Source organism: Cyprinodon tularosa, unplaced genomic scaffold, assembly GCF_016077235.1.
Source record: "Cyprinodon tularosa strain WSP-4 unplaced genomic scaffold, ASM1607723v1 ctg98, whole genome shotgun sequence".
NCBI lineage: Eukaryota > Metazoa > Chordata > Actinopteri > Cyprinodontiformes > Cyprinodontidae > Cyprinodon > Cyprinodon tularosa.
In genome coordinates this window covers 531,964-556,571 of record NW_024039762.1, presented here as the reverse complement: position 1 = coordinate 556,571, position 24,608 = coordinate 531,964, and the positions used below count along the sequence as shown (strand labels likewise).

Sequence of the window (24,608 nt, the reverse complement as noted above, 5' to 3'; positions counted from 1 at the left end):
TGAGCAAGAGAGAGCAAGACTTTCTCAGGTAACGATTTAAGGATGTTTGAAGGTATAAGGACCTTAAAGGGATCCACGATTACCGTAGTTAAATTAGGCTTTATTTGAAAAATATTTGAGATAAATATACTATAAAAATACGATCAACTGATTATTTTTGATAAATTAAAATATTGTCACAGAGGTCACATTCTGAGCAAATGAGGTATACCACATAATTTAGCGCTAGCTTCGTCTAGCCAAAATGGTGACGTTAAACTTATATTAAAATTAATGAGAATGTAGAAATAAAGAGGCAATAAAAGGAAGACCAAACGGAGGAAGAGAGTGTTTGTGCTTCTGCTGCTAGCAGATGCTAACCCCGACGGCGAGCTATGCTACAAAGAGCTCCAGTTTCTAACGGAGGCTGTTTACTGTTAGCAGATAAAAACATTTTCTCAGATATTAGAACAACTTTACAACGTTACAACTTAGCGATGCTTCACCATCACTTTAAATGTTTATCTTCCTATTTGATTTTGATTTCACATTAGCATCTGCTAATGGTGTTAGCTTTAGCTAAGATAGTAAACGGTAGATCCCATTTGTTTGTTTCAACATATATCTCATGTATGGGGTACGGAAGAGGATTAGGGCCACTGAAAAAAAAAAAAAGTTAACTGATTTTTAAATTTTATTTCAGTTTAACATGGGAAAAAAGTCAGAATTCTGACTTTTTTCTCAGAATTCTAACTGAATTCTGAGGAAATGTTAAACTGAAATAAAATAAAAAAAATCAGTTAACTTTTTTTTTTCCCCCCACTGGCCCTAATCTTCATCCGTAATTGGGAACGGCTATGAAATCATTTACAAATAGACGCAGTGTTTACTGCTTCATCATCCCAGCATGCATTGCACAGGGGAAAACAATGTGACCTCCATGGTTGAAGTACATAAAGTATATATAATTTTGAAATAATTCAGTTGGACAATAGCAGGTTTTTTAAATTAACAGGAAAATGACGACACTAGCCGTGGATCCCTTTAAAACCCATCAACGTGGAAGAGTTGCTTAACAGCAAACAGAGCTGAGCTGCCCCAAATTATCTGGAAAAAAATAGACAAAAATAATAATCTAAGAATTAAAAAAATGAGGTTTGTTCTTCTACTGCAAAAACTTAGCTGACACAATACCGTTCCCTTTTAAACACCTAATTCAGACTGTGTAGCAGACTATAGGGGCCCTTTTTGTTTTCTTTAGCTTTTGGCACCAAGGTTAAACCAACCTTTTACTTTTCAGCCTCTCTGTGATGTAATCTACTGGCTGGCAGTTTAGAAATATCAGCATTAAGATAAAGATCTTCCTCCTTTTGAGAATATAAACAGAGACTAAGCGCTAATCTAAGATGCTAAAGCCAGTGTAAAATGCCAACTCCATCCGGATTTTTGGCATCGTTTTTGAAAAAGTATGATGTAACGCCAATTGCTTAACAAACATGGTGTGACATCACCTCTGCTCCCCATATAAATCATTTAGAACGCCTCATGGCAGGGTTTGCTGAAAATAACATTTCTGAACGGTGTTATTACACCGCCATCCATCCTGAGAGATCAGAAGGTCCAGGCAGGAGTCGCATCCCTCTTATGATACTTTCACACCAGATGCGATTTCAGCAGCAAAAAAGCGCATGATGATTCATTTTTGATGCTTGTCCCCATCTTATTTAAAGAGCATCTTTGATGCTCCTGAAGAGCCTCCAGTCAAATGTATACAGACACTGCTATATTTGATGTAATAAGTGGGAAAAAGTAGTTTTAATGTTTTTAAGTGAGAAAGTCCACCTAAAAGCATCGTCTCTGCATTCAGTTTGAGATTACGATCCTGCCTTAAAATATTATTTTGCTGTCGGAGATGCGCAGGCTTCCACATACCGCTGTCACTGGGGATCCCGAGCAGCAGCTGCCTTAGGCTGGGTCGCCTGTTCTTGGCGGCTTGAAGTAGATGTTGGCAGTTTTCATGTATGTGGAACAAAGTGCAGGCACTAGGATAATAAAAGCGAATGTTTTGCAGGGAGGTTTCAAAATTTTAAGTTAATTTAGGCATTAATAAGCTGTTTCAGGGGAGTAATCATAGCGCTCTGCATCAGCAGTGCTGTCCGTCTCCCTGCAGACTCAGATCTGCTTCTCTGATTGGTTGATGTGACGCAAAGAGTAGGAAAAATTCTATTTTTCCAACTGCAGCAGATGCTGTTTGTGAAGCTCGTCAGATGCTCAAAAGCTCATGACGCGCTGCAGGACCTTCTGATGCGCATCAACCATTGACTTTGCAAGTAAAGTCGCTGCTTCTGCTGCTTCAATCGCGTGTGGTGTGAACTTTACAGAAAGCCTGTTCAGTCAGAAACCAGCCACTAAATTCTGATGGGAGCATCTGTACCCACAGGAGACTTCAAACCTGCTAAGACACTTTTTTTTTTAAACACACTTAATGATTCTTGAGGACAATCATGAAAACAGTCAAGTTCTGTAAAAAAAAAAATAGATAACACGATTCCTGGCAATGACATCGACAGTCTGTGGATGAATCCGTCTAGACAGCCTTATCCTTCAGTCAGCTCTACGTTTAGGCAGATAAGTGGGAAATAAAAAGTACAAAATCAAAGATGAGAGCAGTAGATTCTCTGCTGAAGTATGAAAAGCTTTTTTTATCTCAGTATATACGAATCCTTTCTTGTCAGGTAGAAATTCAAAAGTAATAAAAACATTCTCCATCTTTGGGGATCAAAACATGTCATCTCCGTATATAAAAAAAAAATAATAACGTGTAATCGTGTGCACGTGTGTGATGCGATGTAAACACTACAGGGATCACTCTGCTTTGGGATTTCTTGGAAGTCATCGTAGTTTGTAAGACTTGGACAGCCGTTTGTTCACCGATGAGAGGATGAGGTAACGCGTCAGCTATGCGCAGCACATTTTTCCAGCTCCGGCAGTCGGGGTGAAGTCGTAACGTGGAAGTTGTCCCTCCAGGAGGAGTCTAGTGTAACATGTAACCCCTGCGTGGCCCAGGAGTCTTTCTGGGCTTATTGCTCACAGGTCAGAGAGGGCTTTGCCTCCTCTCACAGTTTGCCTTGTTTCAGCCGCTCTATGTGATGGCAGAGCTTCAGAGCCGGCCCCAGCTTCAGACCCATGTACTTCATTATCATGTCGCTCCGTAGAAGCATCAACGCCTTCCCGTCGATCTCCTATGGGAACAGAGAGGGAGAGCTGAAGAAAACAAGCCTCACACAGACGGAACTGGGAGTCTTTCTGGTAACTTACATGTTTTCTGAAAAGTTCTGCGTGAGGCGCTAACGCTGTGGGGTCTGCATCCCTGACGAACTGCATCACCTCTTCAATGGACCAGGAGGAAGGGTTTTTATTGGGTAGCTGCAGATTCTCTCGATCAGAGCCCAGAGATTCAGGACCGGTGGTGGAACTAGCTGCTGCCAAAGCACACAGACCAAATTAACCTTTTCTTTCCGTTTTATATTAGTGTAAAATGCTAACTACGGCCTTTTCCCGTACCTTCGACTCGTCTTAGAGACTGTGTGGCGCGAAGATCTGCGGGGTTGGACGCTTGGCGCCGAATGGCTGAGCTGCTGCTGTGATGGTAGAGGCTGCGGTCCTGGGGATGGTACTCGGAGACGCTCCGTGCCGTTTGGGGCCGAGGAGTCATGGAGTTGGAGGCGGAGTTCATGTATCGCTGCTCTTTGATCAGGCCGTTCTCCTCATGCGGCAGAGTCTCTGCTGAATGGAAGAACACAGCAGCAATTTTAAAATGGTCACACCTTCCAGTTTATCACATGAAAAAAAAAGGTAGGAACAGTTTGAATCGGTTAATAGATTTCTGCTTCTTATTTAAATACATGAAATGCAGAAAACAAACACTATTGATCCCAAAGTAAAATACTAAACAATTTTGTAACTGAGGAGAACGAGTCATAGTTGCTGTAGATTGTCGTGGCGAGGAAAGATCCTCTGTTCCTTTGACTAAAGGCTTTGTTTAACAGTCTGATCATGCTCACTGTTATTATGCCCTTCACTTGATGAAAAATTCATCAAGGCAAGTAATCACATTTGCAACATAACCACGATTTATCAAAACGCAATTTCTCGTAGAGGCTCTAAATTTTAGTCGCAATGCATTTAAAAAAAGGAAGACACTATATTTTTTTAAACTGACTGAACAAGTAAGCTTTAAAATTGTTATGAAAAAAATGAAAGTCTGCAGTAAAACGTTTACATGCTCGCGGTTAGTGCAAAAGTAAAACTCAATAAAAATTGAATCATGAAATTGGTCGAAAATAATCGCAATTTAAATTTTTGGTTAAATCTTGAGCTCCAGAGGTTCTAGAGGAGTTCCTGGAACAAAGCCGGCCTTCTTTATTAGCTTGTTTAGCTTATTTTTAAGGCATTTACTCTGTTGTGGAGTCTGATCTCTTCTGCATCAGACTTATAGAAGATATGCAGACCTAAACTTCCTTAGAAAGTCCCTCCCTCCTCTGTCCCTTCTTGTAAACGGCGTCCCAGATGTTTCTCCAGTCCAGTTTGTTGTCCAGGTGAACACCAAGGTATTTATACTCCTCAAACACCTCCACTTCTCCCATGATGTTAATAGGTTTCAACTTGTTCCTGTTTCTTATGAAACACAATCATCTGATTTGCTGTCATTCAGGATCAGATGATGGTTTCCACATCATGCCACAAAGCGGCTCACCAGCTCTCAGTACTCAGCTTCTTGTCCATCTTTGTTGCAACCAAAAGCTGCAGAGTCATCTGATCATTTTTGAGGAAGACAGGAGTCTGTATGGTACTGGAAGTTTGAGGTTTACAGAGTAAAAAGGAATTGTGAGAGTACCGTCCCCTGTGGCGCTCCTGTGCTGCTGACTACTTGATTAGACGTCTGACCCTTCAGTCTAATAAAATGAGGTCTGTTTGTCAGGTAGTCTTTGATCCAGGCGATGCCTCCATCTGAGCCTCCTGAAATGTCTCACAAAGTAAGTCAGGCTGAATTGTGTTAAATGTTCTCAAGAACACGATCCTTACAGTGCTCTCTGTCTAAATGACAGTGGGTTTGTTGAAGCAGGGGAGCGGTGGCACCGAGACAATAAGCAAACTGCAGGTGATCCTGATAGCTGCTTGTTAACCTGACTCCACCAGATGGATTTGCTCCGCATATCCATCTGGAAACCTTCCGTTGAAGTAATTTTGGGAAGGAGCGAAAATACTGGTTAGCTGATTGGCCTATGTTGGTGATAGACGGGCCAAATAAACCAATCAGATCAACGAAGCATATGACGTACTAACAGAGCGACGACGAAGAGGAGCCAATTGATAGATCAAACTCTTGCCGAAACCAGTCGGGAGAAGAGCAAAAACATCTTTTCCTCTGAGTAAAGCCTCCAGAGCAGTGTTTTGCTCTTCTTTCAGTGAAGAAATACTAATTTCGATAAAACTTTAACTATAGCCACGCTAACGCTAGTTTCATCGGCTGAAGCCGCCATGTTCTTTAGACTGAACTGTCTCGCTTCTCGTTGAATCACACCTCAGCCTACCTCAAAGCCAACGCTGATTGGACGTTCGTTTGGTGAACGGCTCCAAATTTTCTTTAACGGAGAGTCTCCAGATTGATCTGCGAGTGAAACCTTGAAAGCTCGCGAGATCAGGATGGTCTCACGAGGCTAGCTGCTTGTCGCTTGCTGAGGTAAACTGGCAGAAGTCTCTCTAGGACCTTCATGAGGTGGGATATCAGGGTAAAATGTATATGGTTACTACGGAGCCCCTAAAGGGACATGGAGGGGAAAAAAAAGAACTGTTGCGAGATCTCGAAAAAGTATTGCAGGATCTCGCATAAATTTATTTTTTCCTTTCATGTCCCTTTAGGGGCTCCGTAGGATTGCATACTGACTCTTCAATCATGTAATGTGGTATTTTGGGACTTCTCTAGAAATTAAGAACCTCTCCAAAGCATCCTCCATGGTTGTACCTGACACATGGGCGTATTTATCCTCCCATAGCAGTACACTTTGCACCTCCACTGTGTGTCTGTTTTACTTCCGGTTAGCTGAAATGGCACAACGTTTTGCGAGATCTCGCAAAAGTATTGTGGGATCTCGCAAAAGCTTATTTTTTCCTTGTCCCTTTAGGGGCTCCGTAGGTTACTGAGGACATATGGCGGAGTTTTTTTGGGGGGAAATGTTCTCTGGTTTAATAGGATTTCTGTCTCCAACATGATAACAAATGAAAAACATTTAAAATATGAGCGGTACCTTCAGACGGATGGGCCTCGGCCCGTAGATGTTTAGGAGAGAGAGGGGCGGCGTACGGAGGAGAGACCCCTGACAGGCTGCGTTTACTGCCCCGACTCAGAGAGGGAACATCAAGTGCCTCTTCTTTCACTGGAAGTAAAAACATGATGAAGAACCTGCTGTAAGAGCCCAACAAAAGAACACCAAATCCAACTGAAAGGATCATGAGCTTCTTCCTAACCGTCGAAAGCAGCCCGTTTTCCTATTATTTATTTTATTTATTTATTAAAACTTTATTAATCTCACATTGGGGAGTGGCGGCCTAGTGGTTCGGGCATAGAGCTTGGAGTTCGAGCCCCACTCCCACAGACTGCCACTCTGGGTCTCTGAGCAGGCCCACTACTCCCCAAGGGGAGGAGTTAAATGTTTAGGTAAATTAGAGATTAATAAAGTTTCAATTATAATTCTAACAGAGTGGATCGTTTACCAGACTTGTTCCTGTCGTAGGGTGTATAGTGGCTGAACGGCTGGCTGCTGAACAGGTTGTCACACTGAAGATGGCGGCACATGCTCTCAAGGAAGCGTAAGACGAAGGAAGCGCTGGAGGCAGACGGAAGTTTGATCACACGAACACCACCATCTGTTCTCACTTTGAAGACAAATAACACATTACTGCATCAAAGCCGTGGAACATGCAGACCGTTTTACTCCTTTCCCAAGATACAAGACCTGACTTTTTACCTCTGACGGCTTCCCCTCCTCCTGAATCACTCTGCAGAACACTGAGAAGGACTTTAGGTTGGTAGGCACAGTCTATACATGACTGGACCACTTGTTGGAGCACAGCGTTCACTGGCCCGGGGCCAAAGTGGTCCGGAAAGTGCTGCATCTGCTTCCTGTCCAAGTGGGGGCCACAGTTCCCATGCTTATTCACGTACACACACACTGAGGCAGAGCACAAACACAAGAGGAGCATTGAAGACACAAGCGACCGGAGAGGAGTCTGCGAATCAAGGCTGAGCGTCCAGCAGCTCACTGGCATGCAAAAGAGCCTTCACCTGTTGATACCACCGAGTTGTGGCTGGGAGGATTTTCCTGTGGAACCTGGAAGCTTGGTTGATGTGTCGGGCTTTGAAGAATCTTGGGCTTTCTCTGGAAAAACGTTAAATAAAAAAATAAAGTATAAATTAATTAAAGGGGTCATAGAATGATTCTTTAGGGTATTTGGTGCTGGTCCGTAAGGTCTCTGAATAGGGTGTGTAATTTGTTTGGGCTGAAAATGGCATATTTGCTGTTCTATGAGCCCTAATGCAAGCCTGGTTAAAAGCACTAGAATGAAACTACAGGATTTCTTCCTTTTATGGTATGATCATGAATATTTAGATGTGCTGTGCGCTGATTGGTTGGTTTACAACGAGCAAAGCTGCTGAGCAAAGACGTATCATAGCAACAAGCACTCACTCACTGAAACGTTGAAATTGTTGATATGGTAGGGTGACCAGACGTCCTCCTTTTCCTGGACATGTCCTACTTTTCATATCTAAAATAAATGTCCAGGTGGAATTTCAAATTTGTCGTGGATTTTGGTCGACTACAGTGCAGCACGTAGTCGAAACACACCGGGCATTTGGACCGAGCGGCCAGCTCTGTGACTGGAGCCCGACACTGGCAGCCCCTGTGCTTCCCCTCGCCTGCCTCACCGGGCAGGCGAGGGGAAGCACGGTAAAGGGCAGATTAGATTTCTGCAACCGCACACATCGAATGTCGCTTGGATCTGGTCGCGAACCAGTTTTGCTGGTTTGCTTCTGCACCGTCGGTCTTCAAAGTCTGTCTGTGAATGTATATCAATTTTGGGGCGAGACAAAACTACAGGCCAGAACCAAATAAGGAAATATTCCACAATTGACGTCAATTCGGTGCTTCGTGTGAATTCGCCCGTTTTATGGTGGAAGTTTAAAATTGTGAGATTTGCAGAGAAAGGAGGCGTTGATGGGGTTTGAACTTCTCTGTACATCCATTTCACCCTACGAACTATCGTTACTCCTCTATGTAAACTGGGTTTTGTATTCTTTGACCCCTTTAAGAGACGGATAAACGGCTGGCATGTAGAAGCAACGTGAAATCAGGTGAAATGTGAGCCTGGGTCTGCTCAGCTGAGCCTCACCTTACTTCCAGGTTTGGGTCCTCTCTTTTTGTGAACCCGCGGCACTAGCTGTGTGTTATCAGGAACAGCTCCGTTGTGGGACGCTGCAGCCTCTGCCACAGCCTTGAGCAGAGCCAGCGTCTCGCTCTTGGGTCGACGGCCTCTAACCCCCTTCCTCACAGGCAGGGCGGGAAGAGGGTTAGGGAGTCTGTAGGGCGACTGCATGGAACGCCTGCTGGGCTTTGAGGGGGAATATGGCAGAATCTGCAGACTCTTTGGAAGGGTAACTGAAACAGCAGCACAAAGGTGACAAACATGGCAAAGTTAGACAGATATTTTAGGTCAATCCATTTATTCTTTTCAGAATTTTGCAAAAAAGAAAAAGATTTAGTCCGATTTGATAAATGATATGAATTAATGTTAAGACTTGTGAGCAAATAAACATTTGCGAAATCCTTTTAAATTCTAAATCTGCTGGGGGTATGAATAACAAATGCTTTTAACTTTTTGAGGTAAAGTAATTTTGATTAACTAATTAATAATAAACCATCATAATATTTGTGCAGCTCTTTCAATTTTACATTTTCTATATATTTTGTACAAGCTAAAGCGAGGGTCGCACATCTGGATGAGAGTCTCCTGTTCCCTTTACCCACTCAGACAGAGACACAGTGTAACGGACAGAGCACAGGCCTGCTTAATGTAAACAGGGGAGATGCGAGCGGCATAAATTCTCCAGCAGCTCCATCCCACCCAGACAGACACACCAGCACACCGACTCTAGGCTGTCTCTGCACGTCCAAACAGAAATCTGGACCTTAAAACCAAGCCAGCGTATTTAAAACTGGAAGTTGCCAGTAAAAGAAACAACATCTTTAAAAAGGAAACCTGTTCAGAGCAAATATATATTCTATGAAAAGGCAACCGGACCCTAAAATGTTTGTCTAAACTCTCGTGACTGGACATGTGGAAAAATCTGAAACATTTGAGCTCTGCATGTTTTGATTTTTCTACCTTACAAGATGAGAGAAATCCAGAATATTGAGATTATCCTGATCCAGTGGTTGGATTTTAATCTTAGATGCAAGCAGCAGTTAGCATTCCTTTTTATAGATAAACTGCTTAAACCACTATCTTTTCAGTTGGCTTCACTAGCAGAACACAAAGTGTCAACAAGTCATAAAATTTGTGACTTTTGTAGTTTGCTGATTAAAATATTATTAATGCTGATCCTTTACAATTCATGCTGTGAACTTTTGTGGGTTTTTTTTTTTATTTATTTTTTTATACAGTCCTTAAGATTAACTGTTTAATCCCCTTGGAAGACGGTTAAATGTTTTCAGACTTTTGAGAAATCTCAGGTTCTCTAATAAACACATCCAGAGATTGCCATTTCTGACATGCTGGGAACGATAATGCTAACAAAGGATGCTAAAGCCCATTTAAAATGTTAACCAAAGGACAGCAATTAAAAGTCATACAAAAACTGATATTTTGAGATTCCTATTAAGTTCTTCTTTAAAACAGTCATGCTAAAAGTAAATAAAAAAGGTTTAAAGGGTCCATTTCAATCTAAATTTGAGACAAAAAATGCTTTTTTTTTATTTTTGGAAATATACATCAAAGAATATTTCTAATTAATGATAGAAAATGTGTTGGATTTCACAAAAGTAAAATAAGGATTTAAACTTAAAAATGAATGAATGTCAAATCTACCAAATTTTCAAAGCATTAATTTAAATTTAGAAAACTAAAATGTATAAATAAATTAGGGGTGGGTATTGCCAAAGAAGTCACGATGCGATTCTATCACGATGCATCACGATACTTGAATTATTGCGATGCATTGCCATATTTTCTCCTCCATGTTTTGTTTTTGAATGACTCGGCACAGTATCCCACGGCCGAAAATGCTTGTGACACAAGGCAGCGTGCGTCAACACATTTGCAGCGACATCTACTGGACTGGAAGTGGTATTGCACTTGTTTTTGGCTGATGTTCGCCAACCATTCATGCAATTTTATTTATTCATTTTTTTAAATTAATAATCGATTCTTGGCATCAAGAATCGATTCAGTAGATCACGAAAATTAGAATCACGATGCATCATCATCACGATTATTTTGCACACCCCTAAAATAAATCCAACAGAATACTTTTACAAACTCTATATTTAGCATATTTTAGATATATCTTAGGTAGTTTAAGTAGGTTGTGTGCTGATAATAATAATAATAATAATAATAGAGAAGGAATGGCCCAAACTTCCTTCCTACAGCCTCACTACTCCCATTCTGTCAGAGGCAAATATCTGCTGCCACCTAGTGGCAAACACTCACCACTGTTGCCTGGTGGTTGGAGGCTGTGCTTGGTGAGGGAGCACCAGCCTACAGGGAAGATGTCCCTGGAGTCGTACTTGCACCAGTAATCGAAGGCCCCCCTCCAGCCGTCGAACATGATGAACACCTCGTCGCCCCTCACTTCTCCGATGGTGGCCGGGCAGATGAGGTAGGGATTCTTCTTGTCCACTGCCTCTAGCTTCATGCCTGGCTTGAAGCTATTTTGAGGGGGTGTAGGGGGTTCCTGTAGAACAGAAGATATTACTAACATGTAGGTTTTAGAAATTTCCAAGACGATTTGAAGTTTGTACAAACCTTTTTGAAGGCTGTTACCGGGGCCATCTCTGCTCCATTCAACGTTCTCAGCAGGAACATGGGCCAAGAGGAGGCATTCATACGAAATCCTGAAGCAGAGAAGAACCGCTTAGAACTGAACTATGAAAAGCTGAAAGCTGCTTCATCGCCGGGTCTTACCCAGCGGCGGCTGCAGCATGTCTCCGTTCTTTTCACAGGTGCCTATAGGCTGGATGTCAGAGGAGTCCACCAGCCTCCAGAAGTCGTTGCTGTTGTCGCTCCCATCCAGGCGCAGACGGAGACGAACGCCAGTTAACCCCATCACCGTGGCGATGCAAACTGAGGTGGAGTTGCGAGGGTCGTGAGCCTCGAGCTTCATGCCCACCTTGAAGTCATTGGAGGGGGGGACTCTAGCCTGCTGGTACACAGAAAAAAAACACACACCGCTGCTTTAGTTTTAGTCATGAATGTGGATCAGTCTCCACTTCTAAGGAAACATAACAACTGCATTTAACTTGACAAAAACTAAAGTTAAACCCACCTTAGGAGTCTAAATCCACCCAAAAGGGATCTGGTCCTATACTATGATTTTCTATGCACTAGTTAACTTTGTCTGATTAAAATTATAGATTGCTGTTGGCTCATCCTATTGTTACTGTGTTTTATACTTTGTTTTTGCTTCATTTGTTGGAAAAATTAAGCACGTTTTGTATTTACCATAAAGAGGTTATGTCAGCTGAGGTACATTTTAGAGCAGGGGTGTCAAAGTGGTTCCAGAAAGGGCCGTGTGGCTGCAGGTTTTCTTTCCACACAGCCCTTTCTGGAACCACTTTGACACCCGTGATTTAGTGCATGCCCATCATGACTAAACAAGAAAGTAATTTTTTTATTTATTTTTTTATTTCTTATTTATTTAATCAGGACAGAGCACATGAATGAACAACCTTATACTTCCGTACAGATTGTAAATGAGCTGATTATAGCATAGTTGCTAATTTACATCTGTCGTCCTGAGGCAGGAAGACAAAACAACACAAGATCACATAATACAATTTCAGTCAAAACACATAGACACACGTTCAGACAATGACATTACAACAATAAAATTAGTGAGTGCATGACTGGGAACTTGTAAGAAACTGTTTATGGTGCTTTTTAAATGTGCAATAAGTGGGATATTCCCTGATGACGCAGTAAAGGCTGCATTATACCTGAAACTAGGTTGTCTGCATAGGTGTCGCGGTGAACGCAGAGATGTCCGCGCCCCTTCCGCAGACACTCTGCTGCGCATCTCCCAAATTGTAATTGGCCGCAGACAGGAGGCCTCTGATTGGTCAAATCTACATCCGCTCTATACTATGCGTATCTCCTGTTTGGTACCTTTACGGCTTGTTTTGTTTGTATGACCGCGATTGTGGAAAACTACTTCTGAGGATGGACCAGCTAGAAGAGTGAGGTGCGTCAGAACGCTGGGACCCTTTTTCCACCTCTTTTTCCCCTCATGTCCCTCCGTTGTCGCACAAACTTACCCCCATGTCCTCACCGCCTCGGCCGTATCTTGACCAACTGCTAGTTCGTGATTCTCCCCTTTTGCGTTGTGGTGTGAAATAAAGCGCAGACCACGCTTTAAAATTGAGCATAAATGAAAAATGTCTGTGTCAAGCTCACTGCAACACACTAGAGACTGACACTGGAGTGGATTTTCACTCCTGTCCCGTCCCACTCCTGGTGAAATTACTCCCACTCCCATTCAGAATGACTCCCGCTCCTGCACCACTCCCATTCTTGTTGTCTTCAATAAGATTTTACTTTTTTCAAACTTTTCGAAGTCGAGTTCGCCACTAACTGTTGGTCCCTCCATTGTTGTTTTTGAGCGCGGGTGAAAAACTCAGAGCAGAAGCACTGTTGGTTTTTGGGTTGTGTAGTTTTTTTGACTCTCATTATAGTGTAGGCTTCAAGGAAAAAACTACAAAATGGCGGCGCCAGTACTGGATTTTTTTTGTTTCCATTTTATTTTATTTTTTGGCATCGATCCTATTTTTTTTTAGTTACTATTAGTTTGCTCCCGCTCCCGTCTGCTCCCGTTAATGTTTAATGTTTAATCCTGTACCGTCCCAATCACGTGATCGTTACTAATACTGACTCCCATCCCTTGACCCGTGGGATTCCCGAAAAAATGTCAGTCTCTACAAAACACTGCTAAGGGACAATAACCAGCCCTTTAGTCAGGAGTCAAAAGAAAGAGGAATAGTCTAAAATCAAGTGTGAAAATGTGCCAAAAATATTGGCTGCAAAAGGAATTAGAGACAAGTAATTCCAGAATAAAACATGGACTTTGGTGTTCACTGAAGCTAACAAGTATTGAGTATGGCCAGTACGATATGAATAACAGCACAGATAGAGCTCTTCTCTGTAGCTTCCTTAAAGAGAGCAGAAAGCTGGAGACACCAGCCTGCATCAGGACCAATGGAAACAAAATTTGAAGGATTAAAAGGTTCCTGAAATAAATGCAAATTCTTTAAATCACAGCTTTGGTTAGAAAACGAATCTCAGAAATAATTTGATTGCATCGTTAGCTTTTTAGGCCTGTTGAAAGACCATGGTTCAGTTTAGGTTATAATGAGAAAGACTGTTTGTTAGATCAATCTCCAATATTGCGTTTTTATTTTATTTTTTGCCCCTCAAACCACAAGCAAGTAGTTTAATTGTCTTTATAACCTTCAAAGGTTGCTTCATTATAACAGGACATTTAGGTGAAAAAGTTGTCCCTTCTATCTGCCTACTAGTTGCAACTCTTCCTTCCCTTCTTTGTGGCGCAGTACCGCCACCTACAGGGCTGAGTGAGAAAGTCAGCATCTAACAAATCGAAAATGAAATATGACCAAAACTTTGTGCCTTGAAAAATTGCCATTTGTTAAATTGTAGTTATGTAGCAAATTCAATTAAATGCCCAGCCCAGGAAACACATAAACAGAAAATATGGAGAGGCAATAGAGTTGTCAGAAGTATTGATACTCAAAAAAGTATCGATACTAAAACGTTGTATCCGAATACGATACTCATTTTTCAAAGTATCGACGCCACTGAAAAGTGTTATTTTCTCTCTTGAAGTCACAGAATGAAGCAGAGAGAAGTAGCCCGGCGTCCAAACACCATCAAACACAGCCGACTCTATCATCCATGTTTGATCAACAATGGAAATATGATGCCAAGTCCCCAGAAGCTATGAAACTAAACAGAGCTGTGGCATATGTATAGATCAGGTTCCTATTCAACTGTGGAGAATTGTGGGTTCCAACAACCTATTTAGCAGCTTAACCCAAGGTTTGCTCTTCCCTCCCGGAATAAAGCATTTATTTTTGTTTGTTAACTGGTTTGGCTAGTTATGTGTGTAAAGCATAGCCAAGGAAGGAACACAAATTAATTGCGTACATTTTTTTTTTTTTTATCAAACTTACTTAATATTGTGCACAGCATAAAAACATGAAATAATGTTGTTTTTTTTTTTATTGTATTTATTTATTTATTACATTTTATTTATTAATAAAAATATTTCTGTTAAATGTTGGGGTCTTTGTTTTTATCATTGTGGTACAATGTTAAAATCAATATGAATTCTGGGTTATAGTTAATAATTAATCATACATTTATAATTAAAAAGATAGATTTGCTTAGGCAAGCTTTAAAACATGTAAAAAAAGAAACAAAAAAAAAAGAAAGAAGCAAGCAAGCAAAGAAAGAAAGAAATAAAAAAACAGACAAATAAGCAAACAAACAAGAAAGGAAACAAACAAAAAAGGATATAAACAAACAAACAAAGAAGCAAAGAAAGAAAGAAAGAAGACAGTGGCATCGCCAGTTCTGGTCTTTTCCAGCTCGACCCCTTAAGTTTCTCATCAAGCGCCAGTTTTTTTATTCAAAGAGAAAGAAGAAATCTCCATTGTATGAGCTCATTCATGATGTCTACATACTAAGCTACTTATTCTGTTAGCTAAAACTGTTAGCCTCAACCTTTCCTGTTACGTATACTTAATTAAATCCAGTGTTGCAGTTTGTTTGATCCGCGGGTTTACGCTGTAGAACCACTGCAGTGTTTTCACCAAGGCTTACAGCCTTCAGAGGCTGAAAGCAGAAAGCTTAATTCAGCCGCTGGTATCTGGGATCTCTTGAGATTGACCGACCTGTCTGTCAATCTCCTGCTCCATTCTCCCCTGAATCGTCAACAGGACCCCCAGAATACTTGAACTCCTCCACTTAAGGCAGGGACTCTCCTCCAACCTAAAGGAGACGGGCCACCTTTTTCCAATCGAGAACCATGGCCTCGGACTTGGCCCAGGTGATTCTCATTCCAGCCGCTTCACATTCACTGCGAAGCACCACAGTGAATGCTGCAGGTCCTGGCAGGTCCAGACCTGCAGAACCACATCTTCTTTGAAAGGCAGGGATGAGATCCGCTGCTCCCAGAACCCCTCCGGTCCTTGGCTACACCTAGAAATCTTGTCCACAAAGGTTATGAAGAGGACCAGCGGTGAGGGCAGCCTTTTCAGACGCCAACATGCACCTGAACAGGTCAGAATACTAGCAATGCAGACCAAACTCCTGCTCCGCATGTACAGAGAAGGGATGGCTGATTCTAAAGAGCCCCCAGCTCTGGACTCCTAAAGCACCCCTTAAGAAGGATCCATGAGAGACTCAGTCGAACACCTTATCCAGGACCACAAAACACATGTGGACTAGTGAAGCAAACCCATGAACCCTTGAGAACCCTGCAGTGTGTAGAGCTGGTCCACTGTTCTACGGCCAGGAGGAAGAGAGTCCATCAGCTGGACTCTCCTCTCCAGCATCCTGGCATAGACCTTCGCAGGGAGGCCAAGGAGTGTGTTCCCCTATAGTTGGAAGAGGAACTACCAGCCCACTCTGCCAGTCCAGGGGCACTGTACCCGACCTCCACGCCATGTTGAAGAGTTATATCAGCCAAGACAGCCCCACAACATCCAGAGCTATAAGGTACTGGAGTTTTCCTCTCCAAGTACTCCTTCCCCAGTCCAACAACGTCCTCTTTCAGGGTGGGCAGGTCCCCACTCCCACTGAAGACAGTGTTAGTAAAGCACTGCTTTCCCCTTCCTGCCAGGTGGTTTGCCAAAATCGCTTTGAGGCTAACAGATAGTCGTCCTCCATAGTCTCGCCAAACTCCTCACAGGCCCAAGTTTTTGGCTCTGCAACCACCCTGATGTCGGCACGCTTGGCCTCACGATAAACTCTTGCTGCCTCAGGAGTCCCATAAGCCAACAAGGCTCGACAGGACTCCTCCTTACTACCAGTGTCCACTACCGGGTTTGGGGATTGCTGCCACAAAGGGCATTGCAGACCTTACAGGCACAGCTACGGGTGGCTGCATTGACAATGCAGGCAGAGGACATGGTCCACTTGGATTCCGTGTCTTCAGCCTCCCTGGAGTCTGGGAGAAGCTCTCCCAGAGGTGGCAGTTGTTTCAAGCATTTTTCCATAATTAGCCTCCAGTGAGTTACATGATTCTCTAAATAATGTCTTCCATCAGCAGGTGTTTTGGTTTGATATAATGATCATATTTTAGCAATTACCAAAATATTAACCAATTATAAAACACCAGTATGAAATGTTTTACAGGAACACAACGTAGATGTAAAAAGGCAGATTCGTTACAGACTGTTTTCTCTAACTTCATCAAAGCCTACCTGACGGAAGCAGCTGGCTGGAGCAGGTGTGGATGATGTTTCTTTCAGGTACTCTTCCCAGCTGAAAGCATCTAGATTAAACAAAGTCAATGACTGTGATAAAAGACTGAACAACCCAAATAAACATTTACAGCCGACAAATATCCCGGGTCATAAATAACTTTAAGTAGAATGTTATTTGACCGTTAATTTTTAACTATAAGCTTAAACACTTTCCTACATTAGATCCCTCATTCCTCACTGCTCCCAACATCATTCTGAAAAAAGATATCAATCTGCTATTTTTAGCGCTGAGATGTTTTTTCATTCAGTTTAAGGACAGGGTTGTTTTTTTTTGCCTCATGTTTCGTATCATGAACAAGTTCATATAACATATTAGAGATGTCCTGATCCAAAATTCTTATCAGAAATCAGTTCAAAAAAATAAAATAAGCCAAAAAACAAATAATGGAATGTATCTGCCTTCATCTAGAATCTTATATCGGCTGATAGTAACACTCTGCTTCTGTTTGACGTTTTTGTCAACCATAAATGGGTCTGTTGTTCTAATAACCATTGTTAATGACAGATGAATAAAAAATGAAATGAAAAAGCTGTATCAGGACACCCCTAAAAGACACATAAAATGTCTATTAAATATGATATAAAAGAACTCCTGAGTGTTCTGACTAATGACAAAACAAAATAAAGCAGATAGAAATGAAATCTGATGATCAAATAACAGAACTAGAATATCTACCTTTAGGTGTTGCAGGGGTCGAACCTGGTAGTTTCTCTTTTTTGCCGTCTTTCTGGTCTGATAATTAAGAAAAAAGAGCATTAAGAAATGAAATGATGGTGAGAAAAAAGCATAACATTTAGTATATGAAAATAAGGAGATATTATTCATTGGAATAAAAAAAATTACACCATAAAATCTAAGCCTCTGCATGAAGGTTTGTTATTCATTTATTCTAATGCGAGAAAAAAAAATAAAGCTTTATTTTGGTATTTGAAAAGTTATCTTTTAACATTTAAAGTTTAAGGGATTTCATAGACATTATGACAAAAACAGTAATTTTGACCCTAAACCGCAGAGTTTTTAAAGGCACTTTGATGAAATTATTCCACCCAGACCCAAAGCATAATTTAAGAAGCCAAATGACTGTTTCACAGCATCGATTAGCAAACAAATCGTTTCAAAAAAGAAAACATTTTTACACATAAATGCAGGATGTTAACGTCAAACAAAGCCAAAAATCTAACATTTTCTTGCCTTTTATTGGTGTTTTCCCCATGATGATGGATTGGCAATGATGAAACAGTTGGGATGATAAACAGGGTGGAGGCTGTTCACCCAGTTTGTCTGTAGAAACCTAAAAAGACAACAGCTTAGAATTAGAGAAGCTCAATATAACAAATCAGATTTTATATCTTTAAGCTAAAAGCAAAGTCCTCTCGAGGAAATATTCTGATGATTCTTAAGGCAAATTTATGCTTCTGATGCATAGCCTCTGCAACCGTCAAATCTCTCTATGTGCGCGACCACGCCCCCCACGCAGAGGTTCTGCAGCCGTCATGGCGCACCTAAAAAAAATCCTGACTACGCATCGGACTGTCGCAAACCCGTGCAGACCTCAAGTGGAAGTGGGCAGACAAAAAAAAGCTGTGATTGGTCATTGGTATGCCTTTAACAGTCTCTGTCTCTGTGGTTGTCCTACACGAAGTGATGCTCTTCGCCCTGTCGAAGGGGTTGGACTAGTGTCACAAACTCCCAAGTCTCATCCCTGGTCTGAATCAAGGGGCGTACAGACCACCTACGCGTCCTCCTTTGTCTTTTTGCCAACTCCATTAACAGAAACTGTTCCTCTTCGATGTCTAGAAAATCTAAATCCATCTCCGTGTCCGTAATTTCTTGCAGACGCACCATTGTTGCTTTGGAAAATAAACACTCCAGTCGGCGCCGCCACAGTTCTCGAATAGGCTGCCCCTTGCGCTTTGGTGGGAAACTGCTAAGCGTCCCTAGAAATTCCAGACCGACGGTGCAGAAACATAAGAAAAACTGGCTCGTAACCAGACCCAAGCAACATTTGATGTGTGCGGTTGCAGAAGTCTAACCAGGCTTTCACACTGTGGGCTTCATGCATTTGAGCTTTTCATGCCAAAATATCCCCGATCAGCTTGATGGAGTTTTGCTGCCCTTAATCCTCACAGTTTATCAATTTTAGTATTAGAGCTCACAGATAATGATAAGGTCATTGTAAAAGAAAAGGGAAGATGAGCGAAATATTGGTTGATCCAAACCTCTCTGGAAAGTTTAGGTAAAAATGTTCAAAGGAGACTTTTAAAGAGGACCAATTACACTCACTGGTAACTTTTAACCAAGCTGGACCTACCTCAGAAAAGTTTATACTTTGTTTGTTTACAATAATTTGGCAATAATATTAGAAGTTCGTAAACTTGGTAAATAATGGGGATAGGCTTGTCCCGATCCGATACGTGGATCGGATCGGGACGCCGATATTGGCAAAAAAATGCGTATCGGCAAAGAATGTAAAAATGCCGATCCAGACTGCCGATCCAGTTTTTAAAAAAAAATCCGGTCCGTATTTTCCAGTTTCGCCGATTGAAACGATCCATTTCACTATTTTGCGCCAGTGTTCCCCGAATCCGGTCCGCATTTTCCAGAACACCTTCAACACACCCACAGGTCTTTTTGGGTCTGTCTCCCGGCCTAACCATTAAAACAGGTGAATTGGAAGATAGCGGGGAAGGGGATCCGTGGTCAGCCGTGTGGGATTATTTTATCCTGCATGATGTGTAGATGGAGACTAGGTGTGGAGGAGATTGGGGAGTATAAGGCATTTTTGTGTAATAGTTCACTGTTATTTGCACTGTTTTTTTTTAAGCAGTGTCTTTTTTCAAGAGTAGAGTCCTGATTCTAAGTTAATAGAATATTTTCCACTCTTGTCTGTTTTGCATTTTTATTAAAACTTACAGTAATACTTGCACCTTTAACTGTTTACGGTTTTACTGTTCACTGTGCAATTTCAGATTGCTATTCATAATTTTGTCCAGTTTGTGTTTATCTCTTAATAAACAGGTACGTTTGTTGTTACCAAGCATTGTGTTTTATTCAATCTCACCTAATTCAGCTGGCTAGATGTTATCAAGAGTACTAAAACCCTTTTCAACATGAGTCTTACAGCTAAGGCTAAATACTTTAACTTAAACTTAAATGCATGCTTGAATAGGCTGGTATCGGCCAGTATCGGTATCGGATCGGAAGTCCAAAAACAATATCGGTATCGGATCGGAAGTGCAAAAACCTGGATCGGGACATCTCTAAATGGGGATGCTTTCAGACTGAGCTCCCTGAATCAACCACATGCTAATTTCCTCTGTACTACCCAATATAAGGATCAGCTGCTCTGGAAGGCTTCTTCTAACGTTGCTCTGATCACATCTTACATCAAAAACCATAGATCTGGCTGTCAAAGGTTATAGGTCACAACATTTAAGATACAGTTGTAACTGTGACGATAATCATCATTATGTGGAGAAAAAACATGGAGCAACTGTGGCATAAGCAGATACTCCTTTCAAAATAGGAGTATCTATAGTGAGGATAAATGAGCTCTACGTCACATATTAGCTGCTCCATATGCTAGCTTTATTTCTTACTTCTTTATATCGCTTGGCTGTGATTTGTCACGTTGAGATACAGTGGTTCCCAACTTTTTTGAGTCACGATGCCCAATTTAACATGCACTGCTGTCCACGACCCCCTGCTAATCCGCTATTATTTTCTTTATCGGTTTGTTTGTAAACAAACTGGGATTTAAAAAAAATAATAATAAGTAGCATCAAGAGGTAGACTTTCTGACCAGACCCATCAGTTTATGTTAAAAATGTAAACAAATAACACACATTTTTATTTCCTTATAATAAAACGATAACAGCATGGTCAGTATTTGTTTTTCATGTACGTCAGCGCAGAAATAGTATTTTCGGACAGATATGTGGATGGAAATGGAAACAGACCATCAGTTGCAGCTTTTGATGGTGCTGCGTACTCTGTTGCTACTGGCAACCAGAACTATTTTGGTGTGCATGCAGAAAAAACAGTCTAATGTGCGATCAGAGGAGAGAAGGAGCAAGGCGTTCTGCAGCTCTGGTGATAGGTGATGCTCGGAGAAGGTAGAGAACGGCCGGCGTAACCAGTCGTACTTTTCTGGAGTTACATCATTTGGTAAATACTTAGTAAAACTTTTAAGGAGGCTTCAGAGGTGAGAGGCAATCATAATTTGTTTCATAGTTTGAACACTAAAGCTCAATACAGTCCTCAAGCTCTGGGAATATTTCAACACTTCGCCTATCCACTCGCACACCGCTCCAGGTTTCTCTTAAATGCTGTGACCGTATCAGGTAGAATAAAACATTTGTGGTTGGGCCTTGTAGGGACAAGTTTAAGCTGTTCAGTTTGTTTAAAATGCTGGATAAAAATGCGAGGCTAGCCACCCACTTTGGGTCTGTCAAATAATCAGCAAAGGGAGAACTACAGCTACAAATACAAAAAGCCACACAGTGTTGATACAATGGATTTTGAACAAAAAAAAAAATCGTATTTCATTCAATATAAATGTAGTGACCCTTACTTTTATAATGTTTAAGTAAGCAAATATTTAAGTTCCATCATTTCAGATTGTCTGTGAATGCTTTCTGCAGCCGCCGCTCTTGCTGACAGCAGATGGAAGAGAAAAACGGAGGGAAGAAGCCCATTTACAACAGGCAGCAACTGTTTTTGAGTAATAAAAAGCCAGTTTGAGACCAACTGCTCGTCATCGTTCCATGTGTGGTTGGAAGCTAGATTAACTTTGTGCATTTATATTTTTCCAAAATGATTTTGCAACCCTTGAAATCATCTCACGACCCCAGTTGGGGTCGGGGCCCTAAGGCTCAGAATGGAAGGTCTAATATACCATATGGTGCATCACACCCACATTGAAGCATGGTGGTGGTACCATGTTGTTTTGAGTTTTAACAGTTCAAGATACACTGAAAGATTTACAGTCATCCATGGCATAGTCATTCTAAAAAAAAATAAAATTAAAAACAATCCACTGGACTTTAGCTACATTCACACTGCAGCCTGAAGTGACCCGAATCTGATTTTGTTGCCCGTATGCGACCTGGAACTGATCTCTTCATGGCAGTCTGAACAACACAGATCCGATTTTTTCCAATCCGACCCAGGACACTTGGCTATGTGGTCCTGAATCCGATACGAATCTGATCTTTTCAAATGCGACCGGTCTCTGAACAGCCAGGTCGGATTCATCCGACCTGAACATCATTAATATCCGACAAAGGTCACTATTCTGGGTCTTGCTACACAGAAGCGACAAGAAAAACAACAACCATGGCAGATGATGATGCGGAGAGCAGTAATTATGTTTAACCATATTGAAAAGATTGAGTTTTTATGGTTGGAAAAGGTCTGTTTACTTCAATAAACACAGAGCACACTGGCCTGTGATGTCATTGCGTCCTCTACTGCGCATGCGGGACACTTATGTTTTATGACTGCAGTTCACACAAGAGATCACATAGAAGTCGCATATATTTGGAAATATGAACAGGAAAGCAAAAAATAATAATAATAAACGGAATTGAGCATCAAGGCCTGCAGTGTGAACGTAGCCTTTGTTTCCAAGTTTGAAGACGTTTCACTTCCCAGCTTTCACAATTCAAAATGTCAGGAATAGAGTTGAGTTTTTTTTTTCCTAAGTAATTTGTCAGACCCCCTTAAAATGAATGGGAAGTGAAATGTCTTCTAACTTGGAAACAAAGTCCAGACACCCTCAGAATAATGCGCTGGTATGAGAAAACCTTGAACTCAACACAATTTCTTACATTTTGAATTGAGAAAGCTTCCTGGATGGGAGGCGAAACGTCTTTAAACTTGCAAAAAAAAGTCCAGTAGATTACCTTTAATTTTCTTCTTTTTTTTTTTTTTTTAGAACAGTTCAAGATACCATTTATTATGCAAGAGCCAGGAAACAGAACTTAATATGAAATCCTTAATACATTTTGCAAAAGGCAGAAGCAAATCATTTTGGTTTCATCTTTTTTTTTTTTTTTTTTTTTTTTTTTTTATCACAGAAAGCAGAAATTTAAAAAGCATAGAAAAAATAGAAAACATTAATCATAAAAGGTGAAAAGAAGGTGGACTGTTTTTTTTTTTTTTGTTTTTTTTTTTACAGTAAAGTTTTTCTTTAGTATTTTCCAGTAATCGACTCCCACTAAAACAGGAAGCCTGAAGCGAACTGGGGCTTTTTCATGAGCTCCAAAGGCAGGCCTGTGGGGTGAGCTGGGACAGCCCATTTCACACTTCTTTCCTCTACTTTTCCATGCTGTGGTGAAATGCACACGATTCACCACGATCCATCCACCACAACAATGTGTCAAACAAACCAACTTGTGGTAACCTTTTAACTTAAAATACAGCTAAATATTTCACATTGATGATAATAAGACTTTATAATCAGGACGTGTTGAGTCAGATTTCTATTATTAAAATATATACGGACGCAGTTATTACTAATGGAAGAAGCTAAAGTTAAAACATATAAAAAATAATTGAAATTATATAAAATACTTTTTGTGGGTTTGGTTTATTGAGCACTTTTTAACTCCCAAACTTACTGGTTCCTTGTCCAGCTTCGCTTTATGACATCCATCAGCAGCATCTAAATGTTTAATTGATAGCAGCTAAATGGAGAAAATGCCAAAACAGGTTTACTTTCGGTCTATTAGGTTAATATTAATATCTAAATTGCATTTTAGCTTTAAAAACATGAAGGCGACGCTAACGTAAACCAGTCACAGGTAATAGTCTGGGCCCAATGTTGACAACTGGAGGCGCTCGGTTGGCTAGCCGCGGCTGCTGGCTAATAACTGGGCAGGCTAACCTTAGCCTTAACCTTCTCACAGCACTTTCTATCACATCATGATGCACAATTACACCTAAATAGACTCGACTAGCTCCAAGTTTCAATTTTCCCAAATATATATCTCATTTACTTTAACGAAGGAACTTACAAGTGTCGTCTTTTTTCGACTGAAGATCCACTTTTTTCTATTCGTCAGCTGCCATTTTTCGCAAATGTAGTGTACGCTTACACGCATGTAATTTATGACGAAGATCGTTTTGTTGTGGGGAGGAGTCACAAGACACTGGATTGGGCGAAAACGTACTCACTAAAAATTTTTCTGTTCGCCAATAATCACACGCGATGTTCAGGAAATTATCCAACCAGGGAAAGGTTTACTCAAATTATCCAATCAGCGTCTGGAATGCGCAGGAGGAAACTTGTAGGAGTTATCCATCTGTCTTCGATTTTTTTATAGTGGATCTTTGTTGAGGATTCTCTTGTGGTTCAAAACATAAAAGAAAACTTGAAAAAATTACGTAAATTACAATTTGATTACTGTGAAAATTATTGGTGGATGAAAAATGCCATAAATATAGCAAAACGCAGATGAAGGAACGCGTCACGTGACGATGAGGACATTACATAACCCGCGCGCTGCAGTTATCTAAATCAAAATAAATAGAAACTACAATTAGGCTTAATAACAACAACAACAAAAAAAAAGTAAAACCATTTTCTTCTTTTTGAAATTTAAATTTGTTAGCAGAGAGTCATTATAACAGACCTATAAAAAATATCTACATGTTGTGAGTGTATTTAGAAATGTGAAAAACTTTTTTTGTGAAGAACAGAACAAATTATTCACAATTTCGGTCCAGTACCTTTGGAACTGCCATATTTCCGCCGCCCACCATTTTTTCCCCCACAGAACAGA

General features: G+C 41.0%; 1 protein-coding gene across 5 annotated transcripts; it reads right to left on the bottom strand.

Moving 5' to 3' along the window:
- Positions 1–1,012: 1,012 nt before the first annotated feature.
- LOC119777068 (sex comb on midleg-like protein 2) lies at positions 1,013–23,982 on the bottom strand. 5 transcript variants are annotated; one of them, XM_038275830.1, is made up of 15 exons: positions 23,841–23,982; positions 18,013–18,112; positions 17,497–17,553; positions 16,758–16,828; positions 11,224–11,461; positions 11,065–11,153; positions 10,750–10,993; positions 8,431–8,696; positions 7,325–7,418; positions 7,008–7,211; positions 6,754–6,915; positions 6,288–6,416; positions 3,544–3,762; positions 3,298–3,461; positions 1,013–3,221 (listed from the first exon to the last, which is right to left on the bottom strand). In XM_038275830.1, exons 1-15 carry the CDS (start codon positions 23,925–23,927, stop codon positions 3,096–3,098), a joined length of 2,250 nt encoding a protein of 749 aa, XP_038131758.1. In that variant the 5' UTR covers positions 23,928–23,982; the 3' UTR covers positions 1,013–3,095. The 5 variants fall into 5 exon arrangements, with proteins under 5 accessions (XP_038131758.1, XP_038131755.1, XP_038131757.1 ...); XM_038275827.1 differs by having other exon boundaries at positions 3,544–3,765; positions 23,841–23,981; XM_038275829.1 differs by having other exon boundaries at positions 3,298–3,458; positions 3,544–3,765; positions 23,841–23,981.
- Positions 23,983–24,608: the final 626 nt, after the last annotated feature.

What these genes read in the sequence shown, in the direction of transcription:
- LOC119777068 (XM_038275827.1), bottom strand. Translation starts at nt 23,927, where the DNA reads ATGCGTGTAAGCGTACACTACATTTGCGAAAAATGGCAGCTGACGAAT. An exon ending in CAGCCAGCTGCTTCCGTCAG is followed by an intron (nt 11,462 to 16,757) that starts GTAGGCTTTGAT and finishes TCTGTGTACCAG; the next exon opens with CAGGCTAGAGTCCCCCCCTC. An exon ending in CAACTCGGTGGTATCAACAG is followed by an intron (nt 7,212 to 7,324) that starts GTGAAGGCTCTT and finishes GCTCTGCCTCAG; the next exon opens with TGTGTGTGTACGTGAATAAG.